Source organism: Strix uralensis, chromosome 20, assembly GCF_047716275.1.
Source record: "Strix uralensis isolate ZFMK-TIS-50842 chromosome 20, bStrUra1, whole genome shotgun sequence".
NCBI lineage: Eukaryota > Metazoa > Chordata > Aves > Strigiformes > Strigidae > Strix > Strix uralensis.
The window spans coordinates 8,618,484-8,643,539 of NC_133991.1; the positions used below are offsets into that span (position 1 = coordinate 8,618,484).

The 25,056-nt window shown below is 63.3% G+C and overlaps 2 protein-coding genes across 19 annotated transcripts in view; one reads left to right on the forward strand and one right to left on the reverse strand.

The window, feature by feature from the left end:
- The first annotated feature begins 2,676 nt into the window (after positions 1–2,676).
- PIPOX (pipecolic acid and sarcosine oxidase) lies at positions 2,677–6,091 on the forward strand. 2 transcript variants are annotated; one of them, XM_074890079.1, is made up of 8 exons: positions 2,677–2,819; positions 3,315–3,463; positions 3,909–4,110; positions 4,190–4,372; positions 4,435–4,587; positions 4,653–4,811; positions 4,962–5,037; positions 5,134–6,091. In XM_074890079.1, exons 1-8 carry the CDS (start codon positions 2,694–2,696, stop codon positions 5,262–5,264), a joined length of 1,179 nt encoding a protein of 392 aa, XP_074746180.1. In that variant the 5' UTR covers positions 2,677–2,693; the 3' UTR covers positions 5,265–6,091. The 2 variants fall into 2 exon arrangements, with proteins under 2 accessions (XP_074746180.1, XP_074746181.1); XM_074890080.1 differs by having other exon boundaries at positions 4,776–4,811.
- Positions 6,092–6,612: 521 nt separating this feature from the next.
- Positions 6,613–25,056, reverse strand: part of MYO18A (myosin XVIIIA) — a 39,155-nt gene continuing 20,711 nt past the window's right edge. For 12 of the 17 annotated variants that reach the window (XM_074890027.1, XM_074890026.1, XM_074890022.1 and 9 more), the window contains 29 exons: positions 24,646–24,732; positions 23,679–23,820; positions 23,438–23,597; positions 23,170–23,356; positions 22,380–22,617; positions 21,363–21,472; positions 21,184–21,249; positions 20,766–20,894; positions 20,154–20,297; positions 19,162–19,251; positions 18,954–19,073; positions 18,761–18,872; positions 18,501–18,628; positions 18,192–18,346; positions 16,893–17,016; positions 16,615–16,815; positions 16,207–16,317; positions 15,783–15,887; positions 15,525–15,671; positions 15,312–15,425; positions 15,017–15,133; positions 14,830–14,913; positions 14,467–14,604; positions 13,598–13,783; positions 13,376–13,515; positions 12,306–12,350; positions 10,644–10,766; positions 8,508–9,695; positions 7,153–7,288 (listed from right to left, as the gene is read on the reverse strand). In XM_074890027.1, coding sequence (XP_074746128.1) covers positions 8,516–9,695; positions 10,644–10,766; positions 12,306–12,350; positions 13,376–13,515; positions 13,598–13,783; positions 14,467–14,604; positions 14,830–14,913; positions 15,017–15,133; positions 15,312–15,425; positions 15,525–15,671; positions 15,783–15,887; positions 16,207–16,317; positions 16,615–16,815; positions 16,893–17,016; positions 18,192–18,346; positions 18,501–18,628; positions 18,761–18,872; positions 18,954–19,073; positions 19,162–19,251; positions 20,154–20,297; positions 20,766–20,894; positions 21,184–21,249; positions 21,363–21,472; positions 22,380–22,617; positions 23,170–23,356; positions 23,438–23,597; positions 23,679–23,820; positions 24,646–24,732 — 4,683 coding nt within the window. In that variant the 3' untranslated portion in view covers positions 7,153–7,288; positions 8,508–8,515. Of the gene's footprint in view, positions 7,289–8,507; positions 9,696–10,643; positions 10,767–12,305; positions 12,351–13,375; positions 13,516–13,597; positions 13,784–14,466; positions 14,605–14,829; positions 14,914–15,016; positions 15,134–15,311; positions 15,426–15,524; positions 15,672–15,782; positions 15,888–16,206; positions 16,318–16,614; positions 16,816–16,892; positions 17,017–18,191; positions 18,347–18,500; positions 18,629–18,760; positions 18,873–18,953; positions 19,074–19,161; positions 19,252–20,153; positions 20,298–20,765; positions 20,895–21,183; positions 21,250–21,362; positions 21,473–22,379; positions 22,618–23,169; positions 23,357–23,437; positions 23,598–23,678; positions 23,821–24,645; positions 24,733–25,056 lie in introns of all 17 variants that reach the window. The other 5 variants (XM_074890019.1, XM_074890033.1, XM_074890034.1 and 2 more) reach the window with 3 other exon arrangements.

Genomic DNA, 25,056 nt, shown 5'->3' on the forward strand with positions numbered 1-25,056 from the left:
AAGTGATGTTGCTCCCTAATTCTTTTTTAGGGGCTGGTTTGCTCTTTCTGGAGGATGAGGCCAGTGTAGCCTGGCATGAAGCACTTGCATGGCTGATGACGGGTTTTTGGGAAACTTCAGCTGCCATCCCAGCGTGCAATGGGTGCAATGGGTGCAGTGGGTGCAGTGGGTGCAGCGGGTGCAGCGGGTGCAATGGGTGCAATGGGTGCAATGGGTGCAGTGGGTGCAGCAGGTGCAGTGGGTACAGTGGGTGCAGAGGCTGCAGTGGGTGCAGCGAGTACAATGGGTGCAGCGGGTGCAGTGGGTGCAGTGGGTGCAGTGGGTGCAGTGAGCAGCGGGTGTAGTGGGTGCAGTGGGTGCAGTGGGTACAGTGGGTGCAGTGAGCAGCGGGTGTAGTGGGTGCAGTGGGTGCAGTGGGTGCAGTGGGTACAGTGGGCGCAGCGGGTGCTGCAAGTACAAATCTCAGCAGGCAGCAAGCCACTGCTGAACCCTGCCTGGCTTGGCCAAAGCTCCTCATTCCCAGTTTCTCCAGCCCCCCACGGATCTGAGCAGGGGCAGCTCCCACAGCCTGCGCCAGGCTGTTCCCCAAACCCCCATCACCCCCCTCCATGTCCATGCCAGCCCCGAGCTTTCCCATCCATCCACCCAGCCCTGCAGGGAATATTTCATTTTTACTGTGCTCTCCGCGCAGCTCTCCTGACCCGCGCCGGCTGCTTTAGGAAACGGATTTCTTCCTGCCACAAGTGTTGCCTCTGGTTAATTTAAACCCAGGGCAAAAGGATGATGGTGGGGATGCTGGAGACCAGGCACAGGGCTGGGGGCCCCCCAGAAACTCACCCCAAGGCAAGATGAGCCCACACAGCTGCTATTTGGGGTCTGGGGCTCCAGAGTTCCCCGATGCCTGGGATCAGTCCTGGTTGGGGTCATCTGTGCAGTGAAAACGATGGCTTGAGGGGTCCCACGGAGCCCTGGGGACGGTCACCGGTGCTGGAGGTGTCCCATCTGCTGGGGCACGGCCATCCCCTCCAGCGACAGAGACCATCCCTGCACCCCACCACCAACATCCCCAGCTTTGTAGCAGAACGAGCGAGGCTTTTCAAGCCTGATCTATTAACACGCCGTTAACGGGAGAGGAGTTCATTTTTGCCATTTAACGTTTCATGGATAATTAATTATTCTTCATCTTCCCAGCAAAAAAGGAAGAGCAGGTAGAGGGGCTGTTCAAAGCAAAAAAAGCAAGCTGAAACCCGGGGAAAGTAGTGAATTATTTGTAACATCAAAGGCGAGGGAGGATGTGCTGATTTAATGGGGCACCGCACGATGCAGAGCCCTGGGCATCGCGGGGATGCTGAGACTGGCACGCACTCATTGCATTAGTGGTCCTAGGCAGTGGTGTGGATGAGGGGCCCAGGGGGGAGCCCGGCCTTTGCCTGTGCTCCCCAACCACCCCCTCTCACCTCCCCGTCGCTGTTAGCTGCTGGTTCTGCCTTTGAACGATGCTGGGGTGTCCCCGTGACCCAGCTGGGCACCGTGGTTGGGGGGGGGGGCTGGAAATCCGCCCCCCCCCCAGCCCAGTGTGGGCTTCCCATGCTTCCCGATGCTTCATCCATCACTGGAGCCAAGTGGCAAAATAAATAATGATATTTAACATTTTGTAATAACGACAATTAACCAGTAAATAATGCCTTTTACACCACGAAAGCCAGAGTAAATTAATTCCCCTAATTAGCTGTCAGGCAGCACAGGGCAATGGCAGCAGTGGGCAAAACTGGCAGCCTCTGCCTGCGTTATCCACCCCCCCGAGGCATCGTTGAGTGTCCCCAAACCCCAAATCACACCCAGAATTTTGCAGGCTTGCAAAATCCACCACCACCAACGGGACATGGGGCTCCACGTCGCATCCCAGCTGCTCTGGCGAGCCCTAAATGACTCCTATCTCCCGTTAAAAAAAATAACAACAACAACAAAAGATGGCAACAGAACAGTTTACGGCCATAATAAATTGTGCCAGAGAAAAAAAAACTGTTTGCCTTGAAGCAAGAGGGGGTTTCCCATCGGCACACAAATGGGAGCGTTACCAAGCCCCACGTCCCATCGCAGCCGGAGCCGGTGGGGAGGGAAACGGGGATTTATTGGAAACAAATTTCCATCACAGTTATCCCACTCACTTGCTCTGGTCTCACCGGTGGTGCCGTGGGGGCTCCACTGCAGAGGGGGGATGAAGGTGATGTGGGGCACAGTGCTCTGTGGTCCCCTGGGCTGTGGATTTGGGGGACTGATCCTGGTGGTCCCTGTGCTGTGCTGGGGCCAGGGCGAGCGGAGGGTGCCATGCGCCGTGTGCTGTGTGCTGAGAAGGGATAAAAATACCCATCGGCAGCGGTGTGGGGGCAGCTGGGGAAGAAGGGGGTCGAACCCCCCCTCCCCATGCTGCTGGCTGTGCCATCGCTGCTGGACGAGCTGCCTTCCCCTGCAGGACCGGGCACCGGTGTTGGTGGGGGAATGGGGATGCTCCTGCCCCGCCAGCCCCGAGGGGTGGGAAGGATGCGGCCCCCGCGTGCCCCCACCCTCCCCACGGGGGCTGGAGGGTGGCCAAGGCTCCGCCACGCACTCGGTTTGGTTGGACTCTGCCCTGTCCCTCCCCTTGGCTCAGCTCCCGGCTGCCCACGGGGACAAAGACGGGGCCAAGGACAGACATGGCTGCCCCCAGCCAGCCCCACCAGGCCACCTACGACGCCGTCGTCATCGGGGCTGGCATCCAGGGCTCCTTCGCCGCCTACCACCTGGCCCAGCGCCACAGGGACACCCTCCTGCTGGAGCAGGTACCGTGTCCCCAACTCCGTCGTGTCCCCAGCCCTGCCATGTCCCCGTCCCACCATGTCCCCAGCCCTGACGCGCTAGGATGGGCACCTGCAGACCTTTGTGCCCCTCTGCCACGGCACAGAGTGGAGCCACTGCCAACATCCCTGGTCCTCGATGCCAGCACCCTCTGTCCCCAGTGCCAGGTCCCCCATGTCCCCACTGCCAGCACCCTGTATCCCCAGTGCCAGGACCACCATGTCCCCAGTGCCAGGATCCCTGTGTCCCCGGTGCCAGGTCAGCCATGTTCTCAGACCAGGATCTCCATGTTCCCAGTGCCAGGTGCCCCATGTCCCCAGTGCCAGGACCCCCATTTCCTGCTCTTTCCCAGTGCCGTGGCTGGCAGGGCAGGCTGTGTCCCCAGGTGCCTGCTGCGGCGCAGCGCCAGTGCAGGCGGGGCCAGCAGGGTTGGGGGTTGCGATGGCCGTGGTCACCCCCACGTCCCCCTTGCTCCCCAGTTCATCCTGCCCCACTCGCGGGGCAGCTCGCACGGGCAGAGCCGCATCACCCGCAGCGCCTACCCCCGGGTGCCCTACGCCCGCATGATGCCCGACAGCTTCCACCTCTGGCAGCGGCTGGAGGCCGAGTCTGGGACCAGCCTCTACAGGTGATGGGGATGGGGATGCAGCCCCCGCCGGGCACCGTCCCCTCCCTACGGGGACAGGCTGGGGGTTGTGGCTGCTGCCCCATCCAGGCACAGCACTGGGCAGGATGGGGCCATCCTGGCAGGCAGCCATCGCTTCCAGCTAATTTATGAGGCTCCATAAAGGCAGCGCCAGGGAGGAAATGAGCATCTAAATGATCCCCCACTGCTGGGGTCAGGGCTGATGGCACTTGCTGTATTTGGGGGGGGCAGCACCCAGACCCTCCCCATGCATCATCCTGCCCGTATCACCCAGCATCCCGCCCTGGGGAGCCCCAGCACCAGGGTGCAGCACATCCCGAGCATCACCGGTGCTGCTGCGCCTTGGTTTCCCCTCAGGGGCAAAACAAGGCAGGGGTCTGCGTGGGGAGGGGGTGCAGGGAGAGCTGACATGGCTGGGGGGGTGCAGGCAGACAGGGCTGGTGGTGCTGGGGCCGGTGGGTGACCCGGAGCTGGAGGGCTGCCGGCACAGCCTGGGTGCTGCTGAGTTCCTCGACGCCACAGCGCTGGCCCGGCGCTTCCCCGGCCTTCGGCTCCACGCCGGCGAGGTGGCCCTGTGGGATGGCACCGGCGGGGTGCTCTTCGCTGACCGGGCGCTGCGGGCGGTGCAGGTGGGTGCTGCCGAGGGGATGGGATGGGGGTCCCCTAGCTCCGTCTCTGCAGTCACCTCCCGTCACCATCCCCACCCAGGATGTTTTTCGCCGGCACGGGGGCACCCTGCGGGATGGGGAGAAGGTGCTGCACATTGAACCCGGGGCTGTGCTCACCGTCACCACCACCGCTGGGGTGTATCGAGCCCCCCGGCTCATCATCGCAGCTGGAGCCTGGACTGGTGCCCTTGTGGCACCCCTGGGTCTGCGCCTGCCGCTGCAGGTAAGGGTCGGTGGCACCTTGGGGTGCTGTGGCCGCGGCCAGGGCTAATGCGGTGACCCCAGCCCCTGCGCATCGACGTCTGCTACTGGAGAGAGAAGGAGCCGGAGATTCCCAGCATGGGCAGAGCCCACCCCTGCTTCATAACCCTGGGACTGAGCCAAGCCCCCCACGGCATCTACGGGCTGCCCTCCCTCGAGTACCCGGGGCTGGTCAAGGTGAGCAGGGCCCAGTGGCAGCGGGTGGATCCCCTGGCAGACCCCCCTGACCGGCTGCCCCCCAGGTGTGCTACCACCACGGCAGCCCTGCTGACCCCGAGGAGCGGGACCGGGTCCCCCCGGGCACCCCCCGCTCCGAAGTCACCCTCTTGAGCAGCTTCATCAGCAGTTACTTGCCGGGGCTGGAGCCTCGGCCGGCTGTGGTGGAGACCTGCCTCTACACGGTGAGACCCTCCCCCAGGAGCAGGACCCAGGTGTCTGGGGTCCCAACCCCTCTCCATCCCAAGGTGGACCTTGTCATCCTCCCCCCCCCCCCAACCTTGGGTCCAGGAGAGGACCCTGGACCCTGCACCCTCATACCATGGCTCCCCCAGAACACCCCGGATGAAGATTTCATCCTGGACCGACACCCCAAGTTCAGCAACATCATCATTGGGGCTGGCTTCTCGGGTAGGCGAGGGCACCCGGCCCCCCCATCCACCCCAGAGCTGACCGGGGCCATGGGGGTGGCTGTTCCCCCCACATCCCCCCCTCTCCTTCCCACAGGCCACGGGTTCAAGCTGGCACCAGTGGTGGGGAAGCTGCTGTGTGAGCTGAGCCTGGGCGAGGAGCCATCCCACAGCACGGCCCCCTTCGCCATCACGCGCTTCCCCGGCGTGCTCCGGGCTGCTCTGTAGGTGCAGGGCCCCAGCCGTGCCCGCACGGTATCACACTGGCCTGCAGTTCTGTCCCTGCACTCGGTGCTCTGACACCCCAGCGTGCTGGCACCCCCGCATCCTCATGGATCTCCAGCTCCCTGCATCCTGGTGTTCCAATATGCTGCATCCCAGCACCCCTTCATCCACACACCCCCACTACCCTGCACCCCCACATCCCCATACTCCACCACCCCAGCACCAGCATCCTGGCACCCCTCCAGCCCAGCAGCCCTCCACTGTGCACCCCAGCATTTCCACATTCCAGCACCCCCCCATCCCCACACCCCACCTCCCAGCACCCCTGCATCCTTGTACCCCTGCACCCTGCATCCTGACAACACAGCACCCCACATCCCAGCACCCCTGCATTTCTGTACCCCACATCCCAGCATCCTGATACCCTGAATCCCCACATCCCAGCATCCTGGTACCCTGCATCCCCATATCTCAGCATCCCTGTATCCCCACATCCCAGCATCCTGGTACCCTGTATCCCCACATCGCAGCATCCTGGTACCCTGCACCCCACATCCCAGCACCCCTGCACCCCACATCCCAGCATCCTGGCACCCTGTATCCCCACATCCCAGCATCCCCCATGCCGTGTGGTGCCAAGCCGTCTGCCAAGCACCCGCTCCCTGGAAACAAATTAAGGAGCTTTGTCAGCCTCATGAAGATGGAGCTGGAACAGTGCGGAGAGACACACTCGCTTAGGAGTCAAGTTAAATGTTTTAATGTTAAATGTGCCATTTTATTATCATTAGATCGCTCCCACTTAATGAAAGCGCATTAGCGCAGCGTGGCTTTATGGCAGCGAGTGCCGAGCTTGGCCCATTTGTTTCCAAGAGATGGTGGGGAAAGGGATCAAACGACCTGGTTTGCCGGGGTCCCGGGGGGTCCCGGGGGTGTGGGGGTCCCTGGGGCTGGAGGTGGGGGGTGCAGGGGGCAGCACCCGGCCCAGACTGGCGCGTGCCGGAGCCGAGGCCGAGCTGCGTGCCACACAGGCAGCCGGCCATGCACATCATCATCTCCTCCGCGTTAAATAATTAACGCCGGCAGGCAGAGGGCTCCCATCCCCGCTGCTCATCTGCATATTTATGAAGATTGATAAATGATTCAGTGCCGGCACCCATGAGCGCCGTCTCTCCCCTCCCCATCACCCATGGGTGCAGCGGGTTTGGGGAAGGGGCAGGGCTTGGCCCATCCATGCAGCCCCACATCCTCGCTGGGGCTGGATCCATCCCGCCAGACCCTGCCACCATGCAAACAGCCCCCGAATCGGGGTGACACCCCCCACCCCAGCATGCGGAGCAGGCAGCAGCCGGTGTCACCAGCCAGAAATGACGTTTATTTTCATACTGAAAGTAAAGGGGGTAGGGGGGATGCACAGCTGGGCTAGTGCAAAACAACCAGGCAGGGCTAGGAGGTCGGGGGGGGGTGACAACAACCCGGGGGGGGTGTGTAGGACCCCCTCCCCATGTCCCCTTTCTGGCTGTGGGGTGGCTGCTCCCCAGGGCCCGGCCAGCGAGAGACGTCTTTGGCTCAACTAAAAGGGGCTTAAGAGGACGGCAGGGTGCCTGGGGGGGGAGTTTAAGTTATAAAATAAGGAGCCAGCAGGCACTGAGGAATAAACTCGGGGTGCTGGAGCTGCCGGCCCCACCGCCGAGGGCAGAAGGGAGGTGGGAGGGTGGGGGCGGCGTGGGGGCTGCAGCCAGCGAGCCGGCCGGGCTGCTCCCCCCATGACCAGGGCTGGGGGGTGGCTGCGTGTGTCCCCTCTCCTGCCCCGTGCAGAAGAAATACCGGCTGCCCGGGGTGGCCCCGTGGAGCTGAGTGATGGGAAATGGTGGAGTGGGGGGGGAAAAGTTTAGGCGGGGGTCTCGGCAGCCCGGCTCTCCGCCTCGCTGGCGCTGGGGGAGCTGCGGGAGGAGCGGCGTGTGCTTTCCCCGGTGTCCTGCTCCTCGTCCCATCTGTCGTAGGTGAAGAGGTGCCGGGAGCTCAGGGGGCTGCGTGGGAAAAGAGTGGGGTTAGTGGGGGGGGCTCCATGCCCCCCCGCGTGCTGCAGCGCCGCAGCAGGGCTGGGCCGCCGGGCACAACTCCGCTCCGGCCGCACCGGGAGCTGGCACGCTGGCAGCTAGCTGGATGGAGCCTCGATCGACACCTTTTTTATTATGTTCTGAGATTTTTAGGGCACGCTCCACTGCAGCCGACTCCCTGGTGGGCTGAGCCAAGCCCCTGCTCTGCGGTGGGGCCAAGCCGAGCCTGCCTGGTGGCTGCCACCCCCCACGGGCACCCAGCATTGCACGGTCAGAAAAAGGCTCGTGGCCATGGATGCAAACTCCAGCACCCGCGGATATCACCGCTCGAGGGTCCCGGTTGCACCAGAGCCCATGGGTGGGTGCTGGGGCTGTTTCTCCCGCCCTCAGCACCCCATGATGTCTCCCCTGGCCCCAGGACAGGCCGCAGGCAGCCCGACTCTGACCACATTTCCAAAAAGGCTTTTTTGCCTTCAGCCCTTCTCCTATTCAAGCTGTCGGAAAGGATCAAACCCGCTCCAAAATCGCTGCCAGTGAGCCCCGGTGCACCCTCTCCTCTGCCATCGAACGGGGTGCAGAGCCCCAAAGCCCCACAGGGTGAGGCTGTTGCCACCCCGATTCCCCTTCACAGGCACCCTACACGGCGCAGGGCAGCAGGATGCGGCCGCCCTAAGAACCAGCTCCGAGCCCCAACCGCCCACCCCGCTCCCCCCCGGGGGTGCTGCCTCCCCCCGCGCTCACACACTGCAGCGGGTGCGTGTTAGTACCCGTCCCCCCGCCGCCTCCGGGACCCACTGCCCTCCCTGGGGTGCTGAATCCCCCGGAGATGCTGTGCTGCCCGGCGAGCCCTTAAATTTCCTGAAGGAATAAATTCAGCTGCGTCTTGGCCGGTGGCCGGGGAACCGGGAAGGGATTAACACTTCCCAGCGTCCCATGTGCCACAGCCGCTAATCCCAAACACGCGTCCTGGCAGCACAGGCAGCTGCCGGTCCTGCCGCGGCCGTGCTGGGGATGTGTCGGGGCTGCCCTGCAGCACCCCAAACCCAGGGCTGGCTGCAGGGACAGCGGGGTGCCCCATCCTGGGGTGCCCAGCAGAGGCAGGCTCCGTGCCCGGAGCTGGGCGAGGGTTAGGGCGAGCGGTTAGTGGCACACGGGGAGGTTCATGCTGCACGGCACACACCGCTCCCACCTCCTGCCTCAGTCGCTCTCGGGCCGGTACAAATATTTCATCATCAGGCTGTCGACCTTCTTCTTCCGCTGCTTCTCCTCCTTCTTGCCCCGGCCGGGATGTCCCGGCTCCTCACCCCCCACTGCCTGCGGACCCTTCTTGACACTGGAGGTACTTCGGTAGGAGCTGGTGGAGCCGGAGGAGGAATCAGAGGAGGAATCGGAGGAGGAACTCGAGTCGGATGATGACTGCTGCTTCCTCTTCTTCTTCTTGGATTTCTTCTTGGCCTTCTTGGCACGCTTCTTGGCACTCTTTTTCTTCCGCTCCTCCTCTTCCTCGGAGGAGCCCGAGCTGCTGCGGCGGCGGCCGGTGCGCCGGGAGAAGTCGAGGGCGGATGCGGAGCGACGGAGGCTGCCGGAGGGGCGTTCGGTGGCACCCAGGGGGGCCGCGCTCCGCACGCTCCTCACGCTCCGCACGCTGCGGCCGTCGTCCCCCGAATCGGCCTCGGGGCTGGAGCAGCCCCTGGCCCGCGGCGGGCGGTAGCTGAGCACCTCCTGGATGGCGGCTTCCAGGTCGGGGTCAAGGTAGGAGCGGTGCCCCACGGGGCGGGCATCCCCGGGACCCCCCTCCTCAGAGGCAGCGCTGCGGGGCCGGGGGGGCACAGAGAAGCTGCGGCCCAGCGGGGGCTGCCCACGGGACCCCTCGTCTGCCTCCTCCAGACGGCTGCGGGCCAGGGAGAGCCGCGACTCGGGGCGACCCTCAGGCCCCCCGCGCCGGCTCCGCAAGCTCCCAGGACTGGAGAGGGCGAAGCTCAGCACCGAGCACCCCTCATCCCCCTCGTCCCCATCCTCCAGCCCGCGCCAGGAGGCGGAGGAGGCCCGGCTCACAGGGGCAGAGGCGACCGAGGCTTTCTCGCCGTCAGCAGCCGAGAGGGACCAACGCTTGCCCAGCCCTTGCCGAGCCCGGCCGCTGGCGTCGGCGAAGGCGCGGGCGATGATGGCCGCCCGGTCCTCGGGCTCTCCAGCCCGGGCCGCCTTACGGGCAGCGCGCTCGGGGGAAGGCGGTCGCTCGCCGAGCGTGCTGAAGAGCGTCTGCTCATCCCCGCAGCCACCTATGGAGTCCTTGAGGCCCGGCCGCTTCCTATAGCTGAGGCAGCTCAACACCGACACCGGCCGCTCCTCGCCCTCAGGACCATCCGGCGGGGCTGACCTGCGCCGGCGGCACCGCGGCCCCACGCACATACCGGGGAGGCAAGAGAGAGATGGAGATGAGTGGAGGGGGGAGGCAGCGGCGAGGCAGCCTCAGTGATTTGCGTCAGTGGGAAATAGCGTTGTGGAAAAATGTCATGTAAATGGGGGAATTGTTCTAGCCTGCCACTTTGATTCCCCTTTAAAGTGTTGTGTTCAATTTATTTCATTGTCGGCTACCTGGAGCCGCTTGCATTTGATTCCTGACTTGAGAAAAGGTGGAATTATCTCCAATAACAAAATGTTTTACATCTGCACTGCTGAATAAATTAAACCAATTAAGAAAAACCGGCTCAGATCTTTTCCCCCTGCTCGGTAGAGGCGGAGGGAGCCCCCCGGGACTTCCAGAGCCCTGCTAGGAAATTGGGTTTGGATAAAAGCAATCTGCACTCCGCAGGCGAGTGCTTTCCCTGGGGAATGGGAGTGGGGCTGTGTGCCCCAGCCACACACCGGCCTTGCGTCGTGGGGGCACCCAGGCACGTCCCCCGCCTCTGCCAGGGGCTGTGTGGGCTGCTGGTGCTTGCTGAGAGGTGTGGGGAGGGATGTGGTGGGGCTGCAAAGGAGGGGAGGATGGAGGGGGGATCCAGCCCTGGAGCGGGGGGATGATGGGGGGGGCAGACAGGGTGGGGGCTGAAGATGCCCACGTGCCTCCAGGGTGAGTCCCGGTGCGGGTGGGATGCTGGGGAGGAGGACCAGGGAGGTCCCCTTGGGCACAGGGACAGGTGTCCCCAGTGGATACCGAGCTGCTCACCACTGTTAACCCTTCCCCATCCGGCCACACAAGCATCAGGCAGGAGCACAGCACCCAGAGTGCCACATCCCATGGGTGCCCACCCAGCACCCTGGCCGTCCCCTGGCTCAGCTCAGCCCGTCCTCTGTCAGCAGCCCTGCGCCCAGCCCCGGCACCCACCTGCTGCCCTTCAGGCTGCCGTCATCCGAGAGCGCTTTGGAGGACCCTTTGTTCTTGGAAAGCCAGGACTTCACCCCGTCCACGCGCTCCTCCAGCTCTGAGTCCACATCCGAATCGCCGTCGCTGCCGGAGGAGTGGGTTGGGGCAGGAGAAAGCAAGAGGTGAGCATGGGGCAGTGAGCTTTTGGGTGCTGGGGAGGTGAAATTGCACTGGTGGGTGCTGAAACCCCCAGCACCCGCTGCCTGTGTACCCTGGCATGGGTGAAAACCCATCCCGTGGCCCTGCTCCATCTCCCGGGGTGCAACCTGCATGCATATAGCTCAGCCTGCATGTTAGGGCCTCCCTGAACCACAGCTGTGCCACACAACACCCCCCGAACCCCCAAACCACCCCCCTGCCTGCCCAAGGGGCTCCTGCACCCTCTGCCCTGCCACTGCAGGGCTCCAGGGCTGGGAAGATAAGACAGCGGGGCTGGTGTTGGGGCAGCAGGGCAGGGCACGGCTCCAGAAACACGGGAGATTTCCAGCTCCAGGGCTGCGAAGGAAATAAGTGGGTTCATTTTATAGGCCACCGTCGAGTGCAAAATTACAGCAAGGAAGAGCGATGTTGATGGCCCTGGGTAAACAGGAGTTTAGTAGGCAGAACAGAAATGACTCTGGCAAGGCGGGCACAGGAGCGTGGAGGGCAGATTTACAGCCCTGCCGTGCCGGAGAGCCCCTGATTTACGTCCCGGCGTAAAAAAAGCCCTATCTAGCTTAAACCATCTAATTTATAATGGCCGTTCGTAACCATATTGATTGCCTTTAGAAAGAAGGTGCCGTATGCATTGCAAAATCCATTCCTCCACGTTAAAAGCATCCCTGCATAAATCTCCCTTAATACCTAACTGCTTACTGCTTTCATTAGGGTTATGGCAGTACCGGCGGGATCTATAAGGAAATCGAAGTGGCACGGCCCCCTCTCTCCCCGCCCCGCCGCCGGCCAGCGAGAGGCAAAGGCTCCCACCGAGCCGCTGCCAGGGAAGGGATATATCATATGATCTTAAACGGCCGTTTTATCCACCCAGCTTTGGGCTTATTCCCTGCCTGGGGACGGCAGCAGACAGCACGGGGGACGAGCTGGGATAGACCCTGTATATGAATCCTCCTTGTTAAATTCAAAGCAACGAGCCGCACTCCATCACGCACATGTCCCTCCCTTGCAATACATCCAGGCAACTCTCGGCTTGGAGAAAAAAACAACAAAAAAATACAGAACGACAACAAAAAAAACCCCAATGAGCCCCATAAACAAACTCTGGGGGCAGCTAACGGTGGAATTAAACTCCACGACAAATGCATTTTATGTCCGGGCAAGCGTGCCGTTAGTTAAGCGGGACCCAGGTCGCGGGGGAGCGACCACAGTGGGGAATATTAATTGTGTACGGCAGTGGGGCTCCATCACCCCTCCACGCCAACACGTGCATCAGGAGCCATGGCAGAGCATCACCCCCCGCCCTGGCCCGGGGGCTCACCCCTCCACACAGGATGCGGTTATGTGTTGTGCCACATGCCATGGGTGCTGTTAGGGCATGCGGAGGTGGGCCAGTGGCATGCGGGGTCCCGGCCCGTGGGGGTGAGATGGGGGTTAGGGGAGGGGAGGAAGGAAAGAGAAGCTCCTCACAGTTTATTCTTTCTTTTCTGATACTTTGCCACCATGTCCTGCAAACTGGGAGGGGTTGGGAGGGGTCGGAGAGGGGAGAAACACAACAGAACAGAAATCAAATGAAAGAAAAAAAAAACCAAAACATGGAGGGGGAATAAATGGGGGGCAAATTAAATGGTGGGGGAGGGCCAGGGGAGGGAGGGGTGGCTGCCTGGCACCCCTGGCGTGGGGCTGCACCCAGCTGGATCCCAGCACCCCAGGTCAGGTGCTGGAGTGTGTCCAGAGAAGGGAAACGAAGCTGGTGAAGGGTCTGGAGCTCAAGTCTTATGAGGAGCAGCTGAGGGAACTGGGGGGGTTTAGTCTGGAGAAGAGGAGGCTGAGGGGAGACCTCCTGGCCCTCTACAACTACCCAAAAGGAGGCTGTAGCGAGGTGGGTGTCAGTCTCTTTTCCCAAGTAACAAGTGACAGGACAAGAGGAAATGGCCTCAAGTTGCACCAGGGGAGGTTTAGGTTGGATATTGGGAAAAATGTCTTCACCAAAAGGGTTGTCAAGCACTGGAACAGGCTGCCCAGGGAAGCGGTGGAGTCACCATCCCTGGAGGTATTTAAAAGACGTGCAGTTGTGGCACTTAGGGACATGGTTTAGTGGTGGACTTGGCAGTGTTAGGTTAAGGGTTGGACTCAATGATCTTAAAGGTCTTTTTCAACCTAAATGATTCTGTGACTCTACAATTCTATCCCGGGATGGGCTGGATCCCAACATCCCAGACCTCCTGCCAGCCTGTGCTGCGCTGGCTCCTGGGGCTCCCTGGGCTGTTTCCAGCCAGGCAGCACGTCCCTGGCTGCATTCCAGGCACCTCCGCAAGCGGGTGAATCTGCACGGGGGCTGCGGGTGGAGGGAGGGAGGAATGCACAGCTGCATGGATGGATGCACATGTGCACGACGCATGGATGGACGGATGGACAGACGACATCCTGCCAGGGCCAGGCAGAGCCAAGGGGTCCCCGTGGCATTTCAGAAGTGGCGAGGAGAAGCCGTGAGCCGCGGTGACGTGCCTCACGCGGGAGCCGGGCGCAAGCGCTCTCACCTGTTGATGAGGTCCTCGTTGCTGTCGCTCTCCATCTCATCCTCGATGGCTGCCTGCAGGTCCCCGATGCGTTTGAAGGCCAGCTTCAGGTCCGACTGCAGGCTCTGGTTGGCAGCTTCCAGGCTCTCCAGGTCCATCTCCTGTGGGGAGGGAGAGGGGTGAGCCAGGTACCCCGGGGAAACCCCCCTGTCCCCCTGCCCAGCCCCGTCGTGGGTGCCTCACCAGCTCGTGCTTCTTGCGGCTGGCCTCCGCCTCCTTCTTGGCCAGCTCGCCCATCTCCTCCTTGACATCGCGGAGCTGTCGCTGCAGCCGCTTGTTCTGCTCTTTCTCCCGGTTCTCGGCGGCCGCGCGCTGATCCCGCTCCTCCGTCAGCTTCTCCATGTTCTCCTTCAGCCGCGTGGCCAGGCTCTGCGGAGCAGCGGGCACAAGGTCACCCCGGATCCCCCCATAGACCCCTCACCCTGCAGCAACACCCACCGAGCCCTCACGCGAGGACGGATCCCATCCCCTTGAATTTACACAAGGATATGGAGAAGGAACCGCCCCCCCCCAGGGCCAGGGAAGGGACAGAACAACTGCGGGGGTTTTGTCGAATTGGAAAAATAGACTTAACTGTGTGTGAAGTAATTACAGTGTGTAACGTAGGGAAAAAATAGCTCCCATTCTCCCCCAGCCGCTGAGCCAGCCACTGCATATTTATGGCCCCGGTAGAGAGAGCGGGGAAGGGAAATAACAGCTAGGAAAATATTAAGAGGAGAGCTAAGCTGCTCCGCTCCCCCGGCAGAGCTGCAAAGGCAGAATATAAAGCAGGCTGCGTTTAGCGGGGCCGGGAGAGTCTATAATTTCCCTAAGTCAATGCAGGGAAATAGCAGCACTTTGCCAGGCTGGGTGGTGGATTACTGTTATCGGCGCTTGCAGGGAGCTTTCCCTGCGGGGACGGGGCCAGGCTGCCAGCAGGAGAGGGCTGCAGCGTGGGGGGTCCCGGGGAGGGGATATTGGGGATGCGCTGGGCAGACCCCCTGGGCGACTTCGCATCATGGTCCTGTTGCGTCCTGATCCCAACTGGAGCGGAGGGAGAGCCCAGCACCTACCTCCAGGCGCTTGACTTGCGTCCGCTCGAACTCCAGCCTGGTCTCCAGCTCGCGGATCTTGGCCTCTTGCCGGCTCACCAGTGACTTGTCCACCATGGATTGCTCCAGGAACTCCAGCTGGCTCTGCAGGCCTTGCAGCTGCAGGGTGGGGGCACCGCCTCAGCCTCGATCACAACCTCCCTGGCCCCCACCATGCCGCCCTGGAGCAGAGGTGCCGGCCACGCTGCTCCCGTCCCGGTGGAGAGCTCCCCATGGGACTGCTCTGCACCCCCATAGTGTGGGCAGTGGGTCTCTGGGTGTCCCCCTTCTCCCCCCCAGCTTCACTCGGGGTGCAGGCCTGTGCCTGATGTCGGTGCTCCCCACCTTCTCCTGCAGCTCCTGCTTCTCCTTGCTGACCTCCTCCAGCTGCGCCTGGAGGTCATTCATCTGTGCCAGGTCCCGGGACGCCTGCGGGACACACCGGGGCCGTCAGCAGGGACCCCACTGCGCTGGCTCTGAGAGGGCCGTTATGGGGGGGCCAGGGTGCCACAGCTGCTGTTCCCACCCTCACCTGGGCCACAGCTGCCTTGTGCTTCTTCATCAGCTCATTCATGTCCTCCTGGTCCTCCTCCAGCCGACTCTGCACCTCGTTTTTCTCCCGCTGCAGCCGGCTCAGCTGCTCCTCCAGCTGGGGGGAGCCGCCTTTGTCTCCCGCTGCACCCCAGGAGCGGGGCACCCACCCCCCAAAACCACCCCGAATGGCGTGGGGTCACCCTGCCGGCACGCTCTGCGCCAGTGGGGGTGTCCCCCCACGTACAGGTGGGGTACGGCCCCATCACAGTGCATCGCACCCCAAAACCACTTACCGCTGCCTTGGCCTTGGAGAGGTCATCGATCTGCAGGTGGAGGTCTTCGATCTCCACCTCCATCGACTTGCGGGCCTTGACGGCGGCTGCGCAGGTGAACTCCGACTCCTCCAGCTGCGGGGACACAGCTCAGCACCTGGCCAGGGGACGGGGACACCCCGTGTCCCTCAAGGGCTGGGGGTTTTGGGGCAGGGGACAGGTCTGGATGCACACCTGGTTCTTGAGCTGGGCAATCTCCCTCTTGCTGGGCGCGTTGTTCTTCAGGTGGTCCAGCATGATCTGCGCATCGGCCAGCAGCGCTTTCGTCCTCTTTAGGTCCCGGCGCAGGCGCTTCTCTGTCTCGAAGTCCCGCTGGTTGGCCTGAGGCAGGGGAGACAGTGCCAGGGCACCGTGCCAGAGGGGCACCCACTCCTCCACTGCCACCTCAGGGTCCCTGAAGCGAGGCATGTGCCTGGCTGCCCCACACCCTACCTGCTCACTGACGGCCGATAACTTGCTCTCCAGCTCCCGTTTCTCTCTCAGCACTTTCTGCTTGTCCTCGTACTCCTCCTCCAGCTGCACTTCCATCTGCTTCAGCTGGGGGACAGCAAGGACAACCCGGTCAGGGCAGTGGTAAGGTGATGGGACCCCCCATCTCTCATGTCCCAATATACTGGGGACACCAGGTGACCCCACCAGCCAGGTGTTTGTGCAACCAGAGGCACAAAGCCCGGCATACGCTGGCCAGGGCAGTGGAGGGACCGGTCAGACCTGCCAGGCCAGCGGAGCTGGGCCGTGGCTGCGTGGGAGCCTGGTGCTGCGTGACAGTGCCCGGCTGGCAGCTCCCGGCACCCGGCCAGGGCACAGGGACACATCCTGACCCCCCCCGGGCAGAGGGGCCACAGCCGAGCCCTACCTTCTTCTGGCATGACTGCCGAATCTCCTCCACCTCCTCGTCACGGCTCTCCACCTCCTTGGCGTGGGTCTGCCGCAGCCGCTCCATCTCCATCTCCAGCCTCAGCTTGGCCTGCAAATGTGGGGGGACGTGGTCAGAGCAGTGGGGACATGGGGACCCCCACCACACCGCTCCCTGGCTGCCACTCACCCAGAAAACCCCCCGGTCCGAGGCCGGGCGGGCTGCCCGGCCCACAGCGACCGGCCGGGCCATGGCACGGAGGGCCAGGAGCTGTGTCGGCAGCCACGATGCCTGGCCCGATGCCGGGCTGAGGGCAACCACCTCCTCTTCCCGGGCAAGCCCGGCCCAGGTAATAACAGCCCTGCATGAAACCACCCCACCCAGAAACCTCGCCCCTCCCCGCCGTACCTGCTCCAGCATCTGGATGGTCCCAGCCTGCTCGTCCAGTTCCTCCTCCTGATCTTTCACCTTCGCCTCCAGGTCCCTCAGCTGCTTCTTCACCTTGGCCAGGGAAGCCTCGTCCTTTGACTCCTGGGAGGAGATGTCCTGCAGCTCAGCCTCCAGCGCCTCCGCCTTCTGCGTCAGCCCTGCGATGTCCGAGTCCTTGTCCTGTCGAGAGAGGAGGTCACCATGAGCCCAGTGCTCTCGCCAGTGGGGGATTGGGGAGAGGACTGGGAGCCGCTCACCTCCAGGAGCTGCTTGAGGCCGAAGACCTCGGCCACCAGTACGTCCTTCTCACGGCTCAGCTTCTCCCGCTGCAGCCTCTCCCGCTGTGCCTCCTCGTGCGCCTGCGAGAGCTCGCTGTCGAACCTGCGCGGGGGGAGCAGGACGGGTGCTCAGCACCCCGTGACAGGCACCGGGGATGGGTCCCCAGCCTCACGCCACCGGCACCGCACCGAGCATCCCCATCCCAAGGCAACAGGCACCGGGAAGGGCGGTGTGGAGCTGAGCGCTCATTAGAAATGTGCTGTTGATGAGCCTTTAATTGCCAGCACGGCGGCGCAGAGCCACTTGGAGAAACTCCTCCCGACGCCTTCGCTCAGTGGGTAATGGAGAGCGCAGCGCCCGCGGCACAGACCCCGGCAGCCACCCTGTGGGGCCGGCACGTGCCGGCAGGGACCGTGGCTGCTAATGGTGGGGACTTGGCTACAGGGAGGCAGCCAGGGACATCGCACCCTCCAAGAAGAACGTGGAGGGGCTGCAGGACTCAGAGGGGTCTCCAGCAGACGGGCTCTTGCGGCAGCTTGGCTCCCCCAGCCGCAGCCTGGGGCCATGGTCCCACACGAGATGGCAGCGGTCCCATTCCTGGAGGGGACACGAGCCCCCCGTAGGGGACTGCTCAGCACATCCCAGAGCTAGGCAGCGCTGGGGCAGCCTCTCCCAATGCCCCCAGGATGGGATCAGCTGGGTTTGCTCCGAAATCGCTGCCTTTGGGGCTTAGAAAACAACCCTGTGCTTGAGTTTGTGACCTGAGTTAAACACCTCGGCAGCTAATCCCCATTTTTCCTCGTGCTGGGTAATAAACAGCTGCATTAGCACAGACTCCAATCCGCGGAAATTGAAATTAATTAGATTGGATTCTCTCGCTGTATTTGTGTGTGTGATCATTACCATAATGAGATGAAAGTGTCCCTGCTGCTTAATAACGTTAGAAAACTTTGGGGCTGGGAAAGGGGACAGGATGAGAGCGAGGGCTGAGCAGAGCCACAGGGCACAAGCAGCCTCCACCATGGGGCACGGCCCCACACGGGGGGTTCACTTGGCTCCAGGCCCCCCAAAAGGGCATTGGGATCCCCCCCGCAATGAGCATATCTGACCAGGGCAGCCCCATCCTGCTGGAGACACCTCAGCCAAGTGGGAGCTGGTAAAGTGCCCAAATCCCTGCTAAAATGGTAATGCCACTTTGCAAGAGGCTTGCTGCGCTGTGAGGGTGCCGTGTTCCGCCCCCCGCGTCCTCCCGCTCCCAGCCAACACACGGTCCCCACCTCCGCTGCTTCTTCTCCAGGTCGTGGTTGCGTCCTTGCTGGCCCTCAAGGTGCAGCTTGGTGTCCTGCAGCTCCGCAGCCAGGCGCTGGCACTTTTTCTTCAGCTGCTGCAGCGCCCGCTGGCTCTCCTCGCTGTCTGCCTGCAGGTCTGTCAGCTGCGGGCAGGAGCAGGCAGGGATGTGAGGGCTCTGGGAAGCCACCACATCGCCACTGCCCTGGCCACATGCTCCCTCAGCTCCGAGCTACCCACCCCCTCCTCATCCCCATGCTGAGAGGACTGGGGGGTCCCCGAGGCTGAGCCCCACTCACCCTCCGCTCCAGCTGCCTCTTGCCCTGCTGCTCCACCTCCAGCTTGTCCTCCAGCTCCTGCTGCAGCCGTTTCTTGGTGAAGTCGATCTCCCGCACTGCCCGCTCGTATTTCAGCCGCCATTCACCACCTGTGTGGGGAAACAGGGTCACCGGGGGGCTGCGTGGGGTGGTACGGGCCCACCGCGGAGAGAGGGGCATGGTGCTGTGACCACGGGGCACACAGGGTGTGCTGGCAGCAAGCACTGGAGGCACAACGGTACCTGAATCATCATCATCGAGCTCCCCGTTGAGTTCGGCCGCCCGGATGAGCCGAGCTTCCATCACCTCCATCTCCATCGACTCCATCTGCTTCTTCAGAGCATCGTACTTGGCCTGGGAGGAGACATGGCTGGGGTGAGCGCCCCGGGGTGGGGGGCCAGGAGATGGTGCGAGGCTGGGGAGAGGCACATTTACCTGCAGGTCCTTCATCTCCTTCTCAGCCCGCAGCCTCTCGGCTGTCTCAGCGTCCAGCAGCTGGGAGGCCGACTCGCCGGTGTTTCGCTCGTCTGTCAGCTCCGATGTCAGCTCTGTGATCTGGGGGCAGAGGCGGGGGGAGCGGAAGCATGGGCCAGGGCAGGCCAGCACAGCACCGCACCCCCTCCCGGTGCCGGCAAGGACCTACCCTGCTCTCCAGGCGGTCGCTGTTGAGCCGGAGCTCGTTCCGCTCCTTCTCCACCTTCTCGAGTTTGCTCTTCAGCTGCTGGATCTCTTCCTGCAACAGAGCGGGCGGTGAGGGAGGGGGCAGGCGCAAGGGGAAGAGGTTGGCAGGCAGGAGCCTGGCAGGTCTCTGCACCCCCTCAGCCCCCCCTCAATGCTGGGTGGGCAGGGTGGGGGCTCCCCGGGGCGGGGGCTGCTCTCCCCTGCCAAAGGCTGGGCAGGGACTTTCCCCAACCAGCTCTGCTGACTCCAACCCCATAAATGGTGTCGAAACGCCAGGCAGCCCGGCAAAGCTGGAGAGGGATCCCCGCACCCCCCGGGAGACGGGGTGGGAGCAAACCCACCCATCGGCACCTCGCCAAAGGGTTTGGGTGCACCCAGCCCAGGTAGGGAGGGAAGGGGCCCACCAAGATGCCTGGGGACCACCAGCCAGCACCGGGGAGGCGTGCCCAGCTGCCAGCTTCAAGCACATCTTTCTCTCCCCTCCTCTGGTCCCAGCACAGGCTGGGGGGGGGCAGGAGGGGGCCCAGGTGCCCCCACCCCCGGCGCTCATCCTCAGCAGGTCGGGCTGAAAGCTGAGCCAGGCAGCAGCTCTGTGCCGGGCGGGCTCGGCGGGGGCACGAGTGTCTGGTTGCCAGCACGGCGCGGAGCCCCCGCATATGCCTCTCAGCACACGGTTTCATTTCCATTCTCCACGCCTTGTAATTGGGCTCATGCAACAGCCGGCTCTCGGGATGCTAATGACATGCTGATTCACAAATTAGGGAGCAATTCGAGCCTGGCGCTGACGGGGCACGGGGCAGCCGCCGTCCTGCATCTCACCCCACCATGGGGTCCTGCAATCCCACCCCACTGCAGGATCCTGCATCCCACCCTATAGCGGGGCCCTGCCTGGGACCAGCGCTCCCCCCAGCCCACCCTGCCCCATCCAGCATCCCCCAGCACAGAGATACCCACGTCTTTGCCGCGGATCTGGTCCTCGGTGAGCTGCACCTCGATGAGGGGCCGCACAGTGGTGAAGAGCTTCCACCAGGGCCAGCCCTTCACCCCCTTGTTCTTCTTGATGTTCTTCTGCACGCACCGGATGGCCAAATCCTGGATCTGTGCGGGGCACGGTATCAGCACAGGGGACGGTGCCAGCACAGGGTGCCGCCAGCAGGGCAAAGCGGGGCGAGCGGGCACTCAGCACCCCCGCCAGCACCCCAGCATGCTCCCCTTCGTTAGCATTTGGGCTAATTGCACCCGCCTCATCTGCTGTTTGATTGTCTCCAGCCCCTCCAAACGCTACTATTGCGGAAGGTGAGGAGCTGCTGAGATGCCTATTTTATGCCCTCTTTAATAACAAAAGTAGGAGCCGATACGCTGCTTCATCCCACCGTGGCGATGCCCAGTGCCCTCCCTGCCGGTTCCCCCCGGCCCCCCGGTTCCCCCCGGCCCCCCACGGCTGGGCGGGCGCGGGGGGAGGCGGGAGGAGGAGGCGCTGGCCCAGGCGGCGGCAGAAAGGCTGCGCTGCCCATTTTAGGCGAAATTGTGCAGCAGAGCGGGGAGGGGAGAGCTGCTGGGACGAACCTTCCTCTTCTTGAACTGCTGCCGTGCCAGGAAGCCCCTACACGCCGCCTGGAAGAGGGTGATGTTCCTGCTGGTCTGCGCGTCCCGCTGCTCCTCCAGCCTGGCCAGTGACCCAGCTCGGAAAAACACCTGCGGGAGGGGAGCAGGGTGAGATGCCGACGGGTGCTGGCATCCCTCCGGCCACGCCGTGCCACCCTCCCACCACACCGGCTGGTGGGGACGCGGCTTTCCCCTCTGCAGCCGCTGGTCCTGTCCCATCGTGGGGGTTTTATTCTCCAAGCTCGAGGAATTCCGTAGGTGGGAGCAAACAGTGCTGCCCTTGTGCTGCCTCGCTGCACCATGCCGTGCCATGCTGTGCCATGCCGCCCACCCCTGCCCGCGCCGCCGCCGGCACCCGCAGCCAGCGTGGGGATCGTACCCGGCTCAAACCCATGTGGTAGCTGCTCTTCTCCAGCTCCAGTGACTCCAGGAGCTCCTCCACCGCCTGCAGGAAGGGAGAGGTGTCAGGGCTGGGCTGGTGGCACCCCGGGGTGCAGGGGACCCTTGGGGTGCAGGGGAGCCCGGACCATGGTGCTGGCCCCAGCACAGGGCTCATACTCGCTTCTCATCCACCACGATGTAGTTGCGCCCGTGTTTCTTGGTCAGGTGCGGGGCCAGGACGTCAAAGCGCCGCCTGAACTCCGCAAACACCATGTGGTCAGGGTACCCTGGGGGGAGCAAGGGAGAGTGGGGCTGTGGGGGCAGCCAGGATGCCCCGGGGATGGCCGGGAACAGCCCCGTGTGCCCTGACTCCCTGGGGCCCATCCTGTGGGAGAGCTGATGGGGTCACCCTGCATGGCACAAGCTCCCCATTGGACCAGGCACGGCTGGAGTGCCCTGACCCTTCCCAGGAGGTTTTTCTTGGCCGTGTCCTCCACCAATTTTGGCTGGGATCTGGGGAGAAAGTGGCCAGATCCCGCCTTGGGAGGAACGCAGGGACACGTGTGCTGCCTGTGCAAGCAAACAAGCCCCGCTCCGGCTCCACTCTGAGTCGCAGCCAACTTCTGCATCAGGCTCACAGTGCTGAGCCTCCACATCTTAATTAACGATGAGGTATTGATGGGGATGTTGACCCCAGCACAGCCAGCTGGCCGCGGCCATCGATCCAGGAGGTGTACGGGCAGTATCGATTTCCGATCGCAGCAGGAAGGGTCCGGCCTCCAGGCAATAAAACCTCGGCTGGGCGACCAGCCGTGCGTATCGATAAATGCTTTGCTGAGCACGACCCGGAGTCCCTCGCCCCAGCGGGACAGGGGCCGGCTGCCAGCAGGAGAGCTGCCAGGAGCCGGCGGCACCAGTGGAGACACCCAATTAAGGCCATGCCTGTCCCTGGCGCAGATAACAGCCTCGCAGGGGAGGGGGGGACAAGGACAGGACCGCCCTGAGGGGATGGTTGGCAGCCGCGGGGCTCGGAGCAAAGGCACATGCCAAAGGGGTTCCCCGGGGGGGGCTTTGGCTCCCCAGGGAGGAGACATAGCCAGGACCTCCACGGCGCCCATCCCCGCAGCGGGATGCTCACCGCAGCCCCGGTGTCCCCCCGCGGCGGGTGCCAGGGGTGCCGGCGGCACGGCTCACCTTGGCGGTACATGCGGAGGGCGTCGAGCAGGCGGGAGCCGCGGAGCTGGGCGCGCAGGAGGGGCACGTCCAGCTGCATGAGCCCGGCCTCGCAGTGCTCCGCCGGCAGCTCCAGCTCGCTGCCGCTCACCCGCCGGCATGGCAGAGCCCGGGGGTCCCCGCCGCTCCCCGCCGCCTTGGGCAAGAAGCAGTGCACGAAGTGAAGCTTGGACTTCTTGATGCTGTCGATGAGGGCGTCCTGCAGGTACGGGAGAGAGGGGTGAGAGGTGACACCAAAGAAGGGCAACGAAGCTGGTGCATGGTCTGTCTGAGCATAGATCTGATGGGGAGTGGCTGAGGGAACTGGGGGGGTTTAGTCTGGAGAAGAGGAGGCTGAGGGGAGACCTCATCGCCCTCTACAATTCCCTGAAAGGAGGGTGCAGAGAGGGGGGATGAGTCTCTTGAACCGAGCAACAAGCAATAGGACAAGAGAAAATGGCTCAAGTTGAGTCAGGGAAGGTTTAGACTAGATATTAGGAAGTATTTCTTTGCAGAAGGGGTTGTTGGGTGTTGGAATGGGCTGCCCAGGGCAGGGGTGGAGTCCCCATCCCTGGAGGGGTTGAAGAGTAGAGTCGACAGTGCTGAGGGATCTGGTGGAGTTGGGAACTGTCAATGTTAGGTTAAGGGTTGGACTAGGTGATCTTCAACATCTTTTCCAACCTAGATGATTCTGTGTGATTCTGTGATTCTGTGACATGCAGCAGTGCCTCAAACGGACCCAGGGACCCCCCCTTGACACCCTCTCACTCACCACTTGCAGCTTGATCTGGATGCAGAGAGACTTCTTCTTGACGGCGGCCACGCCGGTGGTGAAGGTCTTGCGCATGCTGGTGGCCCGGCGCAGGGCCAGCTGGGAGCCCCCCTCCAGCCCCGCCACCGAGCCCGACAGCACCAGCGCCGACCCGCCGCGGCCAGCAAACAGGCTGCTGATGATCTTCCTAGAGGGGCACGGATGGGATGTCACCCCCTAAAATCACCTCTCCCCCCAGCCATGCTCCCTGTCCTGGGACCCCACTCACTTCTGTGACTCCTGCAGCAGGATGGAGGCGTTCTGGGAGGCCGGGTTGTGCTTGACGTGGTTGAGCCAGCCCGTGGCATCGTACTCCACCCAGTTGGTCCCTGAGCTGTGGCCCAGGAGGAAGTGTCGGGGCTTGTCACTGGGGAGCAGCGGGTTGTGCCCTGTGGGGAGACACGGCACTGATGGGCACGGGATCAGCACTTTGCCAACACACGGCCCTGCAGTATCAGGCCCCCCCTGACCTTTCTTGCCCCCTTCCTGGGGGCCATAGTAGGAGAAGAGCCGCTCCAGCAAAGTGTCCTCGTTGCCCCCTGGCTGCAGCGCCTCCTCCTCCAGGAGCCACAGTAGCCCCCGCGCCTCGTCTGTGCGGGCCAGCGACCGGACCTGTGAGTGACACTGAGCTTGCAGCTGGTCCAGCACGTCAGTGTCCCCCGGGGCAGGGATGGGAGGACAGGGGAGCTGGGCGAGCCGGGGAGCATGCAACCTCAACTGCTGTCAGCATCAAGGCAAAGCGGCACCATGCAAGTAAGCCCCTGCTTAATAGAGACCCAGCAGGGAAGCAGTCAGTACGTAACACTCCGGGCAGTGAGATGCTCACTGGGGTGGAAAATGTGCTTGGGCACCCACGGGCTGAAACCCAGCGGAGCGCTGGTGCTAGTAGCCCCCCTTCGGTCCCTGCAGCCTCCTCCAGCAGAGACTGGAGCACCCCAGGGACTGGTGCACCCTGGGGACCCGTGCACCCTGAGGACCAGAGCATCCCAGGGACTGGAGAACCTTGGGGACCTGTGCACCCTGAGGACCAGAGCACCCCAGAGACTGGAGAACCTTGGGGACCCGTGCACCCTGAGGACCTGAGCATCCCAGGGACTGGAGAACCTTGGGGACCCATGCACCCTGAGGACCTGAGCATCCCAGGGACTGGAGAACCTTGGGGACCCATGCACCCTGAGGACCTGAGCACCCTGAGGACCTGAGCACCTCGAGGACTGGAGCACCCTGGGGATCACCCAAGAGCTCCTCGCAGCACAGGCAGCTCCCGGGGTGGCTGGGGACGCCATACCGGGGGATGCTCACAGCCATGGCCAAGCATTCAGGACAGCCCCTCTTCTTCCCCTGATTACAGCCAAAGGTCCAGGAAAGCTGCCTGGCCGTTGCCTCACGCTACAAACTGCCGTGATGCGGCCACGAGGAAGCGCGGTGGGTGCTTACCAGGGCCTGGTGCGAGGGCTGGTCTACAGCGGCTACAGAGCCAGAGGAGCCGGGCTCAGCGTCAGCCAGGGCAAGCTCTATGTTCTCCTGATGAGGGGGGACAGAGGCACAGTTAGTGCCCACGCAGTGACAGGGATCCGACAGCTGGTCTCAATGGGGTCTAGGCAGGAGGCAGGGCTTTCCCACTGCCCCGGCACAGGGCGATGCTGGGTGCTGAGGGGGGCCCAGGACACACAGAAGGATCCCCTTGGGCTGCCGGTGCCAAGATGGAGCAGCAGCAGTGATCCTCCCTACCACCACCACTCCCCACAGCCACCCCACCACCTCCCAGCCTGCCTGCATCTGCCCGCAGAGCTGCCTGGCTGGGGCCGGAGCTGCCGGCAAACGCATCGCTGGCAGTGGGAGCCCTGG

Coding starts and splice junctions, on each gene's coding strand:
- PIPOX (XM_074890079.1), top strand. CDS start 2,694: ATGGCTGCCCCCAGCCAGCCCCACCAGGCCACCTACGACGCCGTCGTC. Junction 4,588..4,652: donor AGTACCCGGGGCTGGTCAAG/GTGAGCAGGGCC, acceptor GCTGCCCCCCAG/GTGTGCTACCACCACGGCAG. Junction 5,038..5,133: donor CATTGGGGCTGGCTTCTCGG/GTAGGCGAGGGC, acceptor TCCTTCCCACAG/GCCACGGGTTCAAGCTGGCA.